This window comes from Peromyscus eremicus, chromosome 1 (assembly GCF_949786415.1).
Source record: "Peromyscus eremicus chromosome 1, PerEre_H2_v1, whole genome shotgun sequence".
In the NCBI taxonomy this organism is placed as follows: domain Eukaryota; kingdom Metazoa; phylum Chordata; class Mammalia; order Rodentia; family Cricetidae; genus Peromyscus; species Peromyscus eremicus.
In genome coordinates, this window is record NC_081416.1 from 70,611,482 (window position 1) to 70,627,995 (window position 16,514).

The 16,514-nt window shown below is 42.3% G+C and overlaps 1 protein-coding gene across 1 annotated transcript in view; it reads left to right on the forward strand.

Moving 5' to 3' along the window:
- The window catches only part of Cpxm2 (carboxypeptidase X, M14 family member 2), a 127,839-nt gene that overhangs the window by 98,052 nt on the left and 13,273 nt on the right, over nucleotides 1-16,514 (forward strand). Inside the window, 3 exon segments of the mRNA XM_059250552.1 lie at nucleotides 3,408-3,531; nucleotides 6,118-6,314; nucleotides 15,379-15,558. Coding sequence (XP_059106535.1) covers nucleotides 3,408-3,531; nucleotides 6,118-6,314; nucleotides 15,379-15,558 — 501 coding nt within the window.

Consider the following 16,514-nt stretch of genomic DNA (forward strand, 5'->3'; position numbering starts at 1 on the left):
CCCCGAGATAGCTGAGCTCTCCTACATAAACTAGCAATCAAGAAAATGTCCCATAGATATGCCCACAGACTGAGCTTATGAAGGCAGTTCTTCAGTTGAAGTTCCCTTTCCCAAGTTTGTCAAGCTGACAGTCAAGGTTAGCCATCACTGACCTGAGTAGCATAAAAAGAATGTCTAATTCTCTTCAGGACCCAGAAGTTACATTCTCTCACAAGAAGGAGTTGTATTTAAGTAGATGGAATCTACTCCCTGGTGATGCTCATGATAGGCTTGTTGGGAAGAGCAAGCACTAAAGATAGAGGGTAACATAACAGAAAAGGATAGCCAGGCCTGTGCTTGAAGCTTATCAATTCCCATGTTCTTTATGGGGATGGTGGCCACACAAGATATGCTTCAGGGTATTCCAGAGTGCTCCTCTGGAGGGAAAATTATAAAGGGCCTTCCTAAAGGTTAATGTTCTTCAAATTCTCATGTTCTTATGAGGGAAAGTTGGTTTTAGTATGATGATCCAGTGACATGGTTCATTTAACCCTGACCACTGCAGAGAAAGCAGGGTTGGGAAATAATGTCCAGTGGAGGAGAGAATACAAAGAAGAAAGGGGATCCTGAGGCTTTCCAGCCCAAAAGGCTTACATCCATTACTACAGTGTGCATCCAGGGGAAGCTATTAGTCTTCCTCCAATGTGTAGGCTGTGATCTTTCATACTGGTTGCACTAAAGATAGAGGGTGACATAACAGAAAAGGATAGCCAGGCCTATGCTTGAAGCTTATACTTGTTGCCAGGTTAATAATGGACCACTTAGGTCTTATTCCTAAAGAAATCATCTTTGGTCTGAACCCAAGACAGTGGCTTATTTGCCAATCAAGACCTGCTGAGATCCTTGTCCAAGTGTGACTGCACCAGGAGAGACTAGCATACAGGGCCTTGAAACAAGTACACTGTGGCCATCTTTCACACTGCAGCAGGAGAAAGGGGTATGTGTAGTTCCAACTTGTATTTCAGAGTGGTAGAGCCCTTCTAATGGATAATGCCTGTCCACCAACCTTGACAGGGTATTCTATCTCTGCTCTGCCAGTGCAAGAGTATCTCTTCTGTTCTTAACACATGGTCAGGCAATAATCCTCTGAACTCTCCAGTCTTCAGTCTGTATGGTTCCTGGTAGAGAGTGGGATCCTCAGTAAATGTAGAGAGTGAGATCCTCAGTAAATATAGATCCTCAATAAACATAGAAGAGAGTGAGTCCTCAATAAATATAGAGAGAATACTGTAGTTGAAAGTTTTCTCTGGTCCTGAGTTCCTTTGGTCCCACCTGACCCCTCCCAGCCCGTTGGTCCTTTGGCTAGCTCAATTGGGAGAGCATGAGACTCTTAATCTCAGGGTTGTGGGTTCATGCCCAATGTTGGGTGCCAAATGTAGTTGAAAGTTTTCTCTGGTCCTGAGTTCCTCCTGTCCTGCCTGGCCCTTACCAGCCAGTGGTCCCGCAGCCATTTATAAAACAAAATAATCACTCAGAGGCTTAATATTATTTACACACTCTATGACCTATGGCAGGCTTCTTGCTAGTTAGCTCTTACAACTTAACTCATTTTTATTAATCTATAAGTTGCCACATGGCCGTGGCTTACTGGTACTTTTACATCTTGCTTCTCCTAGTGGCTGCTGGCGTCTCCTCCCTCTCCTTTCTCCTCTCACTATCTCCCTTGGATTTTCCTACCTGGCTCCATCCTGCCCTGCCATAGGCCAATGCAGGTTTATTTATCAACCAATTAGAGCAACACATATTCACAGCATACAGAAAGACATCCTACAGCAGAATACAATTTTCTTTAAACCAGCTTCTGGTGCCCTGGGGATGGCAAAACACCTTTCACCCAGCAAATCAATGCTCACAGCACTGGTCAGGGATGCAAGGCAAGGCAACCTCTGAGGAGAGGATGCCATTGTCCTCACCCTCACCCCCCAGAAGCTTATTATCCTATTAGAGGCCTCACTAAATTCCCTGATAACTCACATCATTCTCATAGACTGAAGCTGTCAGTTGAATACCTGACCTTAAAATCTAGACCATGGCATGTGGGTCCCTTCCCCACTGAAGCCTGTTTGCTCCACTTGGCCCTATGAGGTTTGTGTCCACAGCCACCACACACAGTCCTTTGTATTTTTTTTAAACTTTTTACTTTTTGTGGGGCCTGCCACCCAGTTCCCAAGTAAATAGATGAAGACTTATTATTAGTTATAAATGTCCAGCCTTAGCTTGGCTTGTTTCTAGCTAGCTTTTCTTAACTTAAATTAGCCCATCTATCTTTTGCCTCTGGGGTTTTACCTTTCTATATACATTTCTTTACTTCTTACTCCATAGCTTGCTGTGTAGTTGGGTGGCTGGCCCTGATGTCCTCCTCTCCTTCTTTTGCTTCTCCATCTTCTCTTCTCATATTTCTCCTCCTATTTATTCTCTTTGCCTGCCAGTCCCACGTATTTTTTTCTCCTACCTAGCTATTGGCTGTCCAGCTCTTTATTAGACCAATCAGGTGTTTTAGACAGGCAAAGTAACACAGCTTCCCAGAGTTAAATAAATGCAACATAAGAGAATGCAACATATCTTTGTGTTAGCCACATATATCTGAGAGAGGTAAAAATACCAACTCAGGAAGATGCCTCACTCTGTTGGAGCTGTCATAGCAGAAATGTCATCGAGTTGCTGACTAGTAGACAATAGGAAGGCCTTGTTTGTAGTTAAGGTGCTGGCAGATGTGGTGTCTGCTGAGTGTTCACCCACTAGTCCATATGTGTATGTGGCCTTCTCACAGCTCCACATATGAGTCCTTTGCCTCTTTTAAAAGATTCTAATCCTGTTTACAATACTACAACCATGTGACATAATGACCACCTAATGCTTCACTTCTTTTTATTAAAAATATTTTATTATATTTATTTATTAGGTGTGTTAGGATATAGGCACATGCATGCATCTGTGCACTTGCTGCAGTCAAGACACCTTGTGGGAGTTGGTTTTCTCCTTCCTGTATGTGGTTCCCAGAGATGGAACTCAGGTTGGCAGCAAGGGCCTTGACATACTGAGCCATCTTGCCGGACTTAAGGTTTCCCCTTTTAATTCTGTTGCACTGGTTAGATTTCAGCTGAGGGACACACACATTCAGTCTGTAGCAAGAGGCTATAACTGTAATAATTGGGTATGCTGAGAGTACAGGGCCTGGAAAGGTGGGTATTATCCTTGGAAATAAACCAGAGAGGGTGTTCTAGACAGAGGTATAGCAGCAGGGCTGTGGGATGGAGAGGGGTACTGAGGCAGGAGGCTGTGGAAACAGCTGTCTTTTTTGGGTACACTGCCTTTTTTTAGCATGCAGCTATCACGATTCAAAACCTTTCATTTACCTTGTCTTTCAGTTGATGAAGGTTGTGAATGAAATGTGCCCCAATATCACCAGAATTTACAACATTGGCAAAAGCCACCAGGGCCTGAAGTTGTATGCTGTAGAGATCTCTGACCATCCTGGGGAGCATGAAGTTGGTGAGAAGGATTTCTGCCTTTGTTTTCTGTTGCTGTGATAAACACCATAACCAAAAGCAGCTTGGGACGAAAGGGTCTGTCTTGGCTTCAGGTAATAATTCACCATCAAGGGAAACCAGGGAAGGAGTTCAAGGAGGAATCAGAGTCAGGAACTGAGGCAGAGGCCATGGAAGAAGTTTGCTTATTGCCTTTCTCAGCTACCTTTTAAATGCAGTCCAGCAGCCCCTGCCTTGGGGTGGTATACCCACAGGGCTGGGCCCTCCTGTATCAACTAGCAGTTAAGAAAATAACCTCACAGACATGGCCACAGGCCAATTTGATGTAGGCATTTTTTTTTTCAGCTGAGGTTCCTTCTCGCCAGGTGACTCTAGGTTTGTGTCAGGTTCACAGCTGGCACTGATGACGCCAACTCCCCAGCCAAGATGATGGTGCCCTATCTTCAATAACTCCTCATCTATCTGAAGGCATCTCCCCACATCCTACACCAGAGCATTCATGATTCAGGGCACAAGCCCCTATCCCGTAAATCACACTGTTAAGCTAATTTTGGTTCTGTGCCTTTCATGTCTTAGAAGAGCTGCAAAGCTTCCTGGGCTAGAAGCCCCCTCCTTTGCTGCACAGGGACCACATTTAATTGTGCTCTCTGCTTCTGAGACCAAGCACAAGGTAAAGAGAAAATGGCTGGATACAAGAGAACATTCTGGACTCTTCGATTTGTGAAGGGCTCAAAGCATAGGGCTCCCTTCTTCTTCTTCTTCTTCTTCTTCTTCTTCTTCTTCTTCTTCTTCTTCTTCTTCTTCTTCTTCTTCTTCATCTTCTTCTTCTTCTTCTTCTTCTTCTTCTTCTTCTTCTCCTCCTCCTCCTCCTCCTCCTCCTCCTCCTCCTCCTCCTTCTTCTTCTATTCTATAAAACACTAATTTTATTGAGAAACTACAATTAGTAGAGGGATGGAATCTGGAAGTTGGAATTTTGGAGACATGAGATCAATTCCTGATATTGTCACATTCCTAAAGAGGAAAAGACACGTCAAAGGAAGACCTGTACACCACAGGCATGCGAGATAGCATTGCCCATATTATTATTGTGCTTAGCTTCTCATTATCTTAGGTAAAGAGACAGTTTCATAAATGTTTTGACTACAAATATGCCTTCCACACTCCCTACGATAGGGCTCCCTTCTTTTTGAAGAACGTCTATGTTGTCTTTAAATGCTGTCTGCCTTCAGCTGTTTTCTATTCAGACATCACTACTCCAAGTCCCTGCATGCTGGGTGGGCTTCCAGTTTTCTTGTTGGTAAAACTAGTCAGGCTGTCAAAACCCATTGAAATTTAGGTGCAAAAGATATGTGTAACTTTATCGTTCGTCTATGTCTTGTGTCTCAGGAGTTCCTCTCAGGAGTTTCTTCTAAGGCCTTACCTGTGGATAAAATCATGTTTCTTCATATATAGCAGCCCTGTCAAGGGAAGAAAATGAAGTGTGATTAGCCATTCCCAGCACTGATATTCTGAGTCTGTTTAGCTGCTATAACAAAATAGCCAAGACTGCATCATTTATAAACAACAGGAATTTCTTTCTTTCTTTTTTTTTTTTTTTTTGGTTTTTTGAGACAGGGTTTCTCTGTGTAGCTTTGCGCCTCTCCTGGAACTCACTTGGTAGCCCAGGCTGGCCTCGAACTCACAGAGATCCGCCTGGCTCTGCTTCCCGAGTGCTGGGATTAAAGGCGTGCACCACCACCTCCTGGCCAGGAATTTATTTCCAACCACTGTGGAACGTGGGAAGTTCAAGGTCAAGATGCCAGCACATCTGGAATCTGGCTGGTGATGACCTGTTTTCTACTTACCCTTGCATGATACAAGGGGGTGGAAGGCTACATTCTCAGAGGATGCTAATCCTTCATCCTCTTCTAAAGGCCCCGCCTCTTCATACTATCACAGGGTCTTGACTTGAACATGAATTTTAGAGAGACACACATGAATCCATAGCACTTCTCATTAAGAAGCTAAGTATTGGAAGAAAAAGTACTCAGACCATTAACCCAACTGTGTTCTTGCTGACTCCCTTTAAGACGATTTTCTTCATGTAGTCATTCATCTTTGGCTCCTTGTAAAACATAGTAAGAAATCTCCCCACGGGAAACTGCACCACAGAGGAGAAAAGTGAAGGCGGCACTTTGTGTTTAGCTTGTAGTCATAAGTACTGAGATATTCGGTCTGTCCTTGCAAAGTTAAGAACGCCCCCCACCCCCACCCCGTGGCTTTGGTTGTTCAGGCTTGTTGTCTGTGTCTTTCTTACATGCTTGAGCATTTGAGTTTAAAATGAGGAGGAGTAGATGGGAAGTGGGGGTGGGGTGTGGCGGGGTGAGGGGTGGGGGTTGTGGAGAGGAGAAAAGGGTAACTGTGCTCAGTGTGTAAAATAAATGAAAAAATGTTGTTTAAATTAAATTAAATTAAAATTATTGTCCCAATATAATTTTGGAGGCTTATTTGGAAGAAAAGGAAATACAGCCGTAAGGTGTTGGTGTCATCTCAAACCTTTGCTGGCCCCATGTGGATGCCTGCAGGAGCCTGTGTCTCTGTCTCTGTCAAGGTGAGCCCGAGTTCCACTACATCGCAGGGGCCCATGGCAACGAGGTGCTAGGCCGTGAGCTGCTGCTGCTGCTGCTGCAGTTCCTCTGCCAGGAGTACTTGGCGCAGAACGCGCGCATCGTCCGCCTGGTGGAAGAGACACGGATCCACATTCTACCCTCCCTCAATCCTGATGGCTATGAGAAGGCCTACGAAGGAGTAAGTGTATTCTAGCCCCCATCTGAAACCAACAGGCTATCCCAGCTCCAGCGTATGCTTATTCTTTCTTTTGTTTTTGATATGTGTGTAGGTGATGTATCTGTGTGGGTGCGCATGTGCATGTACATGTGTGTATATGTGCATGGGGAGGCCCTGAGGTCGACATTGTGTGTCTTTCTCAATAGCTTCCCCACCTTAGTTCTTGAAACAGGGTCTCTGGCTGAACTTGGAACTTCCTGATTCAGCTAGACCATCAGGCCATCATGTGCTGGGGATTTACCCATCTCTACCTCCCTAGTGCTGGGGTTACCGGCACACATTGTTGCACCTAGCTTTTTACTTGGGTGCCGAGGATCTCAATCCATGCTTGATCAGCAAGTACTTCACCGACTAAGCCATCTCCCAGCCTCCTTTGCCTTCTTTGCTGAAGGCGACAGCCTGTGTCTGCAGCCTTTGCCTGCAGGAGCTGCTTTGCCTTCTTTCTGATTGTTTCTGCTCAGGTTTTTAAGGGATGCAAAGCAGGAGCTGAAACTGATGGGGACACTGAGAGAGGAATATGTCCACCAGCTAGAGCGCATCCACATGAGTAATGCCATTGTTACACACCCAGTGTGTAACAGTACACCTCATGGCAGTAGCACTTCCAGTGGCTGAGCACTTTTGAGGCATGTGCTAGCCTTGGTTATTATCTCTAATGTATTCACCTGTCACCTAACAATGACTGTTTTGATTATTCTGAGATATTGCTTATGCTTTGTGTTCTAGTTATCCCATGAAATTTGTATCTGCCATAGATGTGTATAAAATACATGTGTATATTGTGGGGCGTTTACCCAACCACCCCCACAGCTCCCCAGAGTTTTCTTGAGTGCGAGCAGCAGGAAATATTAGATAGAAGGATTTATTGCGGAGAATATCGCGGAGATAAACAGATAGAAAATAAAGGATAGCCTCGAGAGGGCCTGGAACCTATTCCAACGGGCCCCGACTGTCTCTGCCCCAGGGTTTTTATAGAGACGCCAAGGGGTGGAGCAAAAGACCTCCTCCCCCAGCACAGCCAAGTGCAGACCATCTCAGACACCTGCACTTAGGCCCGTGGTCTAATCATCCTCTATGAGGACCTGATGGGTAAAGCCACGAGGAACCCGAGAACGGGCTCCCACAGGTCCCCCTTTCTTAATATATAAAAAAAAATAACTATTAATGGCTTACAGCAATCTCCATAGCTGTTACACCTCGAGTATGGAGTAGAGGATGATATAGATGGCATTTCTCCCCTGAATTAGGTCCAAGGTGACTACAGCAGTCTTAGCTGCCTCAAGCCCTTTCTAAGCCAAAAACTCTTAAGGCAACTACAAACTTAAAGAATCCCTTAGCTTCATCATTACCATTAACAGGTTAACATAAACATTACTATACATAGCCACAATTCTCTCAGTCTTACAACTCAAAGCAAACTCTTAACAGAACCATTTGAATTAGCATATATGGGGCTATATATAGTTAACAATTTTCTCCGTCTTACAACTTTAACTCAATCATTTGAATTTTCTTGTTAACAGAACATAGGAAAAACTTCGATGTATTCACATCAAACTTAAATATTTCCTTAACTCCACAAAACCAGGGTGCATTAATATCAATAGGGTAAATAAATTTCTGCAAACATAATTCAATCACATAACTCCTCTTCTTTATAATTTTTTAAACAAAATCTCAAACCTAGTTAGAAGAACCCAAACTCATACAATTCCTACAAACCCATATTGAAAAGCAGTCTTCTCAATCTAACCATTAACACTTTGAAAACTTAGCAAAACATCCAAAAGCAGTTTCTTAATAAAACTCTTTACACTTTAAAAGTAGTCTCTTAATATACCCCATTTGCATTTCTTACTAACAAAAACATGACATTAATCCCTCAAACAACTTTTGAAATTAGACTAAGGAATATTAACTCTCCCCCTTTTCTTTATAATTTAAGCAAAATCTCAAGCCTAGTTAGAAAACCCAAACTTTTCCATTTAAACAGTTCCATTTGTAACACAAAACCAGTTCTGTAAGTAATTTCATTTTTACATAAATAGTTCCACAAAACAATTGCATTTTTAACACAGAATACATGAATCACCAATTAATAAAGCATATATGCATACACATCTTGACTCTAGGTAGAAATAATAAATTTCTTCATTTAAACAGTTCCATTTTTAACCCAATTCCAGAAAACAGTTCCTAGGTCATTACTATAAGTAAACTCAAAATTGTCCCATTGTAATGAAATCTCTACTATTCATTTCATTTCTTAAGTCTCAAAATTCAAATGATAAATTCTGGTATGAGCCTTCCAAATATGAAGAAATCCATAACCAAAATCTTTTTGTAGTTTTATCTCATTTTAAGTTCAAAAAGTTCAAACAAATAAATTCTAGTATCAGGCTTTCACTTCCAAATATGAAGAGATGGTTTTCAACCAAAACTTTTTGTCGTTAACAATTTTACTTCAAACAAGCGTCTCTGCAACTTTTGTTCTCACAGACCGACCTTTTTAGGTACAGTAGTAGTCTAAACCGCACCGTTTTTGATGTTAGCTCAGGTTTTTCTGTGTTGCGTTGATTTTCCATGAATCTCAGCTGCGGATTCCTTGTGCTGGTTCTCGCGTCCGCCATTCTTAGCTTCTTAGCGGTTTCTGGAGCTTTTGAAAACCGCTCAGACTGCCTGTTTTGCAGTCTGCTAGGACACTAAGTTCTGTATCTCAGGTTTTTTCAGCATATACATTAATAGACTCACACTTAACATTTACACTTTTTCACAAACTCACATATAACCTTTTGCCTTGCAAAGCATTTAGATTCATATTCAACATTTACACATTTTTACAAACTCATAACATTAACATCTACTTATTTAAACTCCTTAAGGAAACTATAGAACTACTTTAGCAAATATATTTCTTATTACTTCTTATGTACTTATTTAAACTTACATTTACAACTAGCATCTTTACTTCTTACAAGCTTATTACTACATGTCTTAAGACTACCTTAGATACTTCTTGCAAGCTTATATATATTCTTAAAGGAACTCTATAGATCTATTTTACAAACTTATATAGGGCTACCATTACCATATATTTAACTTAGCAAACACCTAAAGATTTCTTAACACAGATCTAACGAGAATTTTTACAAACTCACATATCTTATTTTCATCTTTTTCTATTTCTTACTCTTAATTATTATTAGTACTCTATTAGACAGATTTTCTTAACTAGACAGGAAGTACGTACATCATTTCTAAATTTTAGAGTTTATAGTCAGCTTTGTTATAAAGCACTGGGATTTAGTGAGTGTTATAGAATTCTGATAGTTGTTGCTAGGGGACTGTAACCTTCCCAGGATGACGCCACACTCCAAAGTTGCCAGTTCTCTCAGCCGTTCCGGGCCGGCAGAGATGCACTGTCAGAGGTAGACGGTTTTTAACTAGAGGCTGTCCCTTCACCCAAATTCATAGTAGTTCCCCTAAGTACTTCAATTCAGACAAACATTTCTATTATAGCAGTACTCTTGGTTTGCTCTACCGAAAAAACTTCATTTCATACTGAGGGTGAAATTACCGTATTTAGCTGCTGTAAGGTCTTTGCCAAATACCGCACAGCTATTAGGTGATATAAAGTATTTTTCCAAAGGAGCTAGTAAAGCCAAAAGCGGCACAGCTCCGAACTCTATTTCCTCACTGTTTGCATTAACCAGTGACAAAACCTCAGAAACATTGATCGAGACACTTTCCTTCTGGTTTCTTTATAGGAACGTCATTGGAGCTGACCCTTCCTTAGTTCCACGCTCCTTAGGAAACGCTCCGGTAACCACCGAGCTTCATTCTCCTCTTGTGAAAAAACACAAACATGTCCTCCGACCCCATATTAACACAGGATCGGGACCCTTCCATAATCCCGATCAGGGATCTTTCCATTTCGCATTACCCTCAGCTAAAGGACCAGGAAGATTGGAGTGAACTCTAATATGGCCCACAAAGCATGGCAGCTTTCTTTTGTAGATAGCATCTTGAATTTATTGAAACATTTTGACTGGATTGTTGTTAGTTCCAGTATTTTAACCAAAACTGTTACTATTCAAAGGAGTCAAGAACATAAATGTTCTTTCATGAAACATATCCTTCATTAGCTTACTTTGAGAAAAAGCATTTCCAGGATTTAGTATTTTCATTTCATTAGCTTTAACTCCTGATGTTATTAGCAGCTGTGATATTTAGCATTGATTTCTTATAAGGAACTTTCAGGTGAAGCAACTCTTGTAAGACAGCTTTTCTGAAGTTTGTTTCCCATCTATAAAGCAGTCATTTTTTTTGAATGCCTGTTTCTTATCCCCTTAATTAGATTTGCAAAGGAATCACTCATTGCAGGTTCTTTGTTCAAGAGGTAAATAACTTTTAATTTCACATAAGTTTTTTCATATCTAAGACAACGTTCAGTGTATAAACTGCTCTCTTGCTTTAAGGATTTTAAAGTGGCTTGTTTGCTCTTAAAGGTAGCCTTTTGTCATCCAACTACCGTAAAAACTTTGCACAGCTATTAGGGTAAATAAGGCATTTTACCAACCCCCAAACCGCGAAGTGCCTAGTTCCATATCCTTTCAATGTTTCATTGGAACTGACACTTAAAACTTTTAGATGATTTTCCTCCTTATTCTTTTAAAAGCTGTATTTTAAAGTTTACCATGAACGTAGTTTCGAGCTGACAAAAGTGTTTTAGGGCAATGTCGCCATCTTTAGCAGAAAAACTACCTTTCCCAGAATGCATTTCCCTTATATCAATCCATAATAGTATCAGTCCCTTAAATCAGTCCTTTATATCATTTCCCTTATATCAGTCATTTCCCATAGTTCTTTTTGGGTCTGAGAGTCAACTTTTAAGTTCTTTTTTTTTTTTTACCAGACTTGCTTACAAATTCTCGCCCGGGAGGTTTGAACAAAGTTTTTTGCTTTTGCAACGGGAGATTTGAACAGGCATTTTACATTTTCAATTATGGGACATTGGGAGATTTCTATTCTCGCCTCAACTGGCTTTAACAGGTGTTTCTCCTTCATCCGACACCGGCCCCAAATCAGAACCACACCTGCCTCGTTAGCCGGCATTGAGGCTGGCATTTCTGATAGCAACTTTCCTCGGGGCTTGTGTTTGTCTTAGCCAGTCAGTGAAAAACAAGATCATGCACTACAGCTTTTCCATAGCTCTTTCGGAGAGATTTTCTCCCACTGATTTATCTCATTTTGCTTGTTCCTTCCTTCCCCAGATGCAGAGCTTCAAGTATCTGCGGCTCTGTACCTCTGCTAGCTGCCCTTGGAAGTAGGGGCTTTTTTTTCTCCCCCGGAATCTGCCTCAAATTCTAGCAGCTTTTCACAGGTCATGTATTTTCTGGGGAGGAATATGTCCCTTCTGTTTCTTCGGAGTCTTTTTCCCAGACAGTTCCCAGTTTGGTCTCAGTTTATCCCCTCTACCCCAGAAACAGTTTCCGACACTACAGTGGTGACTTTCCCTGCTACTGAAGGTAGGGGTTTTTTGTCTGTTTTCAGGGTCTGTGTGGTTAGCGTACAGATTGAAAGTCTAACAAGGGAGGTTTTTGCCATCTCTAAACTCCCACTAGGACAGGTGTTTTGCCTTATCAGACCTTCACCTGGCCCAGTCCCCCAGTGGGTTGCATTTGCTTGTCTGGGTGCTCAAGGACAGAGCTTATTCCAGAGGCAATCACCCCTCAGGGCTACACTCCCTCATCTCATGGGAGTCAGTTGAAACAAAGCTTTTCTCTAAGAGGTGCTTTCTGACAGAAAAGAAAGCTTTACTCCTGGATAGTGCTGTTCTGCCCTGGCTGGGCTCTTTCCCCAGCAGCACAACTGCTTCAGACACAGTTCAGCTTTACTGTTTTCCCAGAAAGGTCCTTACTGATAGGAAAGCTTTTTTCAGATGTCTTTTTGCAGCAGTGGACCTACCAACCCGGGACTTGTAGGAAAGCAGACAACTGTGCTGTTCCCACTGGCTTTAGCTTTGGTTGTTCATTAGCAACCTTCCCCTGGGTCCTGCACCTTCCTGCCTCAGCTCTGTGCTCCAGGAAGTTTGCAACTGCAGGAACCCTAGTATCCCTGAAATGCACCCCAGCTCAGAGACGCTGGCCAGTCGCCTCTGGGTTTTTGGTCACAAGTGAGGATACAATGCTAACATTTTGCACTGCTTCAGGGGATCTTTGCATTAGGACGATTAGGAGCACCTTTTCAAAGACGCTCACTCACAAACAAAACCCTTGATGCCTCAGCTGGGCTGTAACTGAAAAGCTTGGCTTTTTTGCTTTTCTCAGGTAAAGTTTCTGGCCCTTTTGGGCTCTCTGTAGCTCTTTACCCACACTCTCCCAAGCGTTTCCCTCAGGGTACTCTGACCCACTGTCTTTTACTAGCTTGAAGAGACAGAGCTTAGAAGAGGTTTTTAGGAACTTGTCCCTGCCTCCTGCATTGCAGGGAGGATTTTTAAAGCTTGAAAGAGAACTTAGAGAGGTTTTGCTGTCTTAAGAGGTTTATTGTTTTCCCTTAGAGCTAATCACAGGTGGTCCTCAAACTAATATCTTCAGGTGATTCTAATTTTGTCCTTTTGAGAAAGTTAAAGGCTTTAAGTTTAAGAGAAAGATTAAGGCTTTTAAAAGATTTCCCCCCAAATTTTCCAAGAAAAGCTTTTTAGTTTAAGAGAAAGATTTTTATTTTCTTCCCAAGAGAGAAAGACTAACTTTTCCCAAAACTTCCCAACTTTAAACTTTGACTTCTTACACACCCATTTTTGCCTCAGGGAGAAATTACTTTCTCCTGCTGCTTGGACTTAGCATTTCAGCTGCCCCAGGTCAAAAGCTTCCATAGGAAACTTATTCTTCCCCATAAGCTCGAAGAAGAGCTTTTTTACTACCCAAATAGCCCAAAGATAGATTTTTTTCCCCCAGTTTGCATTCAGAGCCCCCAAGTTAGAAAATTGAAGAGTTTTTCTGTCTAGTTGCCTTACTTATTTTTTCCTACACAATCTTACACTTCTAAGTTTTTCCAAAACTATATTACTACCCTATGCCTTATACTTATTTTTCACAGATAGAAATTGAGAAAGGGATAGAAGATAGAAAATTTTGACAGAAGAGAATTTCGCTGCAGCATCGGACATCCTTCCAGTCCGCTTTCCTTTTCTCTCGAGGATAAAACCCCTGCCTCTCAATAATATATATATAAAATATATATTTTCCATAACACCGGCATGCCTCATCCACTGGCAGGGCTGAACTCAGCACTTTCGCCAAAAACTCTGTAATAAAACTATTATTTTCCTTTATCTTTAGTCCCTATTACTTTGTCTTTAGTCCCTGTTCATTTGTCTTTAGTCCCCCCTTTTTTTTTTAGTCCCCCCTTTTTTTTCTTTAGTCCCTTTTTTCTTTTAGTCCCTGTTCATGGCGCCATTCTGTGGGGCGTTTACCCAACCACCCCCACAGCTCCCCAGAGTTTTCTTGAGTGCGAGCAGCAGGAAATATTAGATAGAAGGATTTATTGCGGAGAATATCGCGGAGATAAACAGATAGAAAATAAAGGATAGCCTCGAGAGGGCCTGGAACCTATTCCAACGGGCCCCGACTGTCTCTGCCCCAGGGTTTTTATAGAGACGCCAAGGGGTGGAGCAAAAGACCTCCTCCCCCAGCACAGCCAAGTGCAGACCATCTCAGACACCTGCACTTAGGCCCGTGGTCTAATCATCCTCTATGAGGACCTGATGGGTAAAGCCACGAGGAACCCGAGAACGGGCTCCCACAGTATATAATTGTATTAAATCATGTCATGAATCACTAGTGATATTTCACAATATTTGGGATAAAAATAGAGCACTGTCTAAGTAGAGGTGCCTGTCAAATGCAAGCTTTAAAATATAGCATTTAGTTGTGTTTGTTGGTTCTGGCACAAATACGTGATTAATCATAACAATAACTTCTATCCAAGTACTAACCAGGCCCAGCCACGCCTAGCCTCTGAGATCAGAGAAGATTAGACACATTCAGGGTGGTACGGCCGTGGACACAACGCTAACTCTAAAGCCAGGTGTTGTGGAATATTAGTTTAAGATGTGTTATACTCATTTATGCTGTGAAATATTTGTTTATTGATGCAAAGATGTGCTGCATTCTTTTATGTTGCATTTGTTTAACTCCGTGTGAAGCTGTGTTATTTTGCCTGTCTAAAACACCTGATTGGTCTAATAAAGAGCTGAACAGCCAACAGCTAGGCAGGAGAGAGAAACAGGCGGGGCTGGCAGGCAGAGAGAATAAAAAGAAGAAGAAGAACATGAGAGAGGAGAGAGGAGCAAGAAAAAGGAGGAGAGGAGGACATCAGGGGCCACCCAGCTACACAACCAGCAACAGAGTAAGAAGGAAAGAAAGATATACAGAAATAGAGAAAGGTAAAAGCCCAGAGGCAAAAGGTAGTTGGGATAATTTAAGTTAAGAAAAGCTGGCTAGAAATAAGCCAAGCGAAGGCTGGGAATTCATAAGAAAGAATAAGGCTCTGTATTTATTTGGGAACTGGGTGGTGCACCCCTAAAGAGCTGAAGAGCAAAGAATAAAAACAAACAAACAAACAGACAAAACAACCAAGATTCTGGGCAGAGCAGGCGGAACACATTGGTATAGCATTGATAGTAAATGATCCTGCAATGCTCCAGTTCCAGGCTTCTTCTTTTTCAGAGGTTCAGCCAAGCAGTGGAGGGAGGGGCAAGGGAGAGGTATAAGAAGAGATCTAAGGCTTTTGAGCTTGACCATATAGCATGAATGGGCCTCTGGGTGTCCATCTTTGGAGCGAGGTAGCTGTATTTATGGCTTATCAGATGTCAGGAGCAGGTTTTTCTATATTCTCCTGTGATGCCTTTTCTGGGGCCAAGAACATTCAGAGATTTGGAGATGCACACAGGAGATACAGACACACTACATATCCCAGATTCTCCTGCAGTCTGAGAGCTCTTTACATTCTGAATCTTCTCTAGGGCTCCGAGTTGGGAGGCTGGTCCCTGGGACGCTGGACCCATGATGGGATCGATATCAACAACAACTTTCCGGATTTGAACACGCTACTCTGGGAGGCAGAGGACCGGCAGAATGCCCCAAGGAAAGTTCCCAACCACTACATTGCCATCCCTGAGTGGTATCTGTCCGAAAATGCCACAGTGAGTGAACAAAACCTCTCATTTGTAGGGCAGAGGAGGGCCAATGGATGCCCGCTGGTATCTGCAGAGGATGTGGCCTGGGAGAATAAGACAAGGCTGTCTTTGCTTTTTGTCTTCTCCAGCAGTTAGGAATAGTCCGAGGTCCTACCTACCTTTCAAACAAAAGTATTGTGGAAATGCTTTGCAGGGTCATTTGACTGAATTTCTTTCTAACTACAGAGTTGTAAAGAAACAAAATAACCACCCCCAGAATGCATGAATTTGTTACTATCATTATCCTCATTCATGTCAATTATACTCCCAAGAAATTATCTTCGGCTTTTGCTAATTGCTAGGTATATAAACAGTGCCACTTCTGATGATATATACAAGATGGAGTTCTGGTGACATGTGGCCATTTCACTTTGATGATGTGTGTACCAGAACGTGGTACCAGAGAGTTCAAAACGCACGGCTCTTTACAGCGGAAGACTGACTACTTAAAGTCCATTATCACATACGTAGATAAACAATCTCTTCAGAGTAAAGTGGAAAAGACTGAGCAGTAGCATTCATCAGAATCATGAATGAATCTTAGGAGCATAAACTGGGTTAAAAAAAATTGGGAAGGCAGGTAAAACTAAAGAGTAAATTTTATATCTTCATGGGCAGTTAAAGCAAAACGGAGGGGAAATGAGAGCCATCTCATTTAGGATGGGAAGCAATGGAGTGTGTGAGGGGCTGAAATCACCTAGGTGCATAGCAACTGCTACGGAGACCTGGGTCTGGGGTGGGACTGTGGGTTCACAGCACGGACTGGTATTGATTCTGTGCAATGAGACGTGTTCCATAATTAACCTGACTCAGGGCCTGTGGTGTGCTTAAACACCAGAATCAAGTTTAATGAAGCTCAGCAAGAACATTGTACCCGAGTCAGCGTTTCCCTCTGCACAGGCAGTGTGACTCCCAGGGTTCCT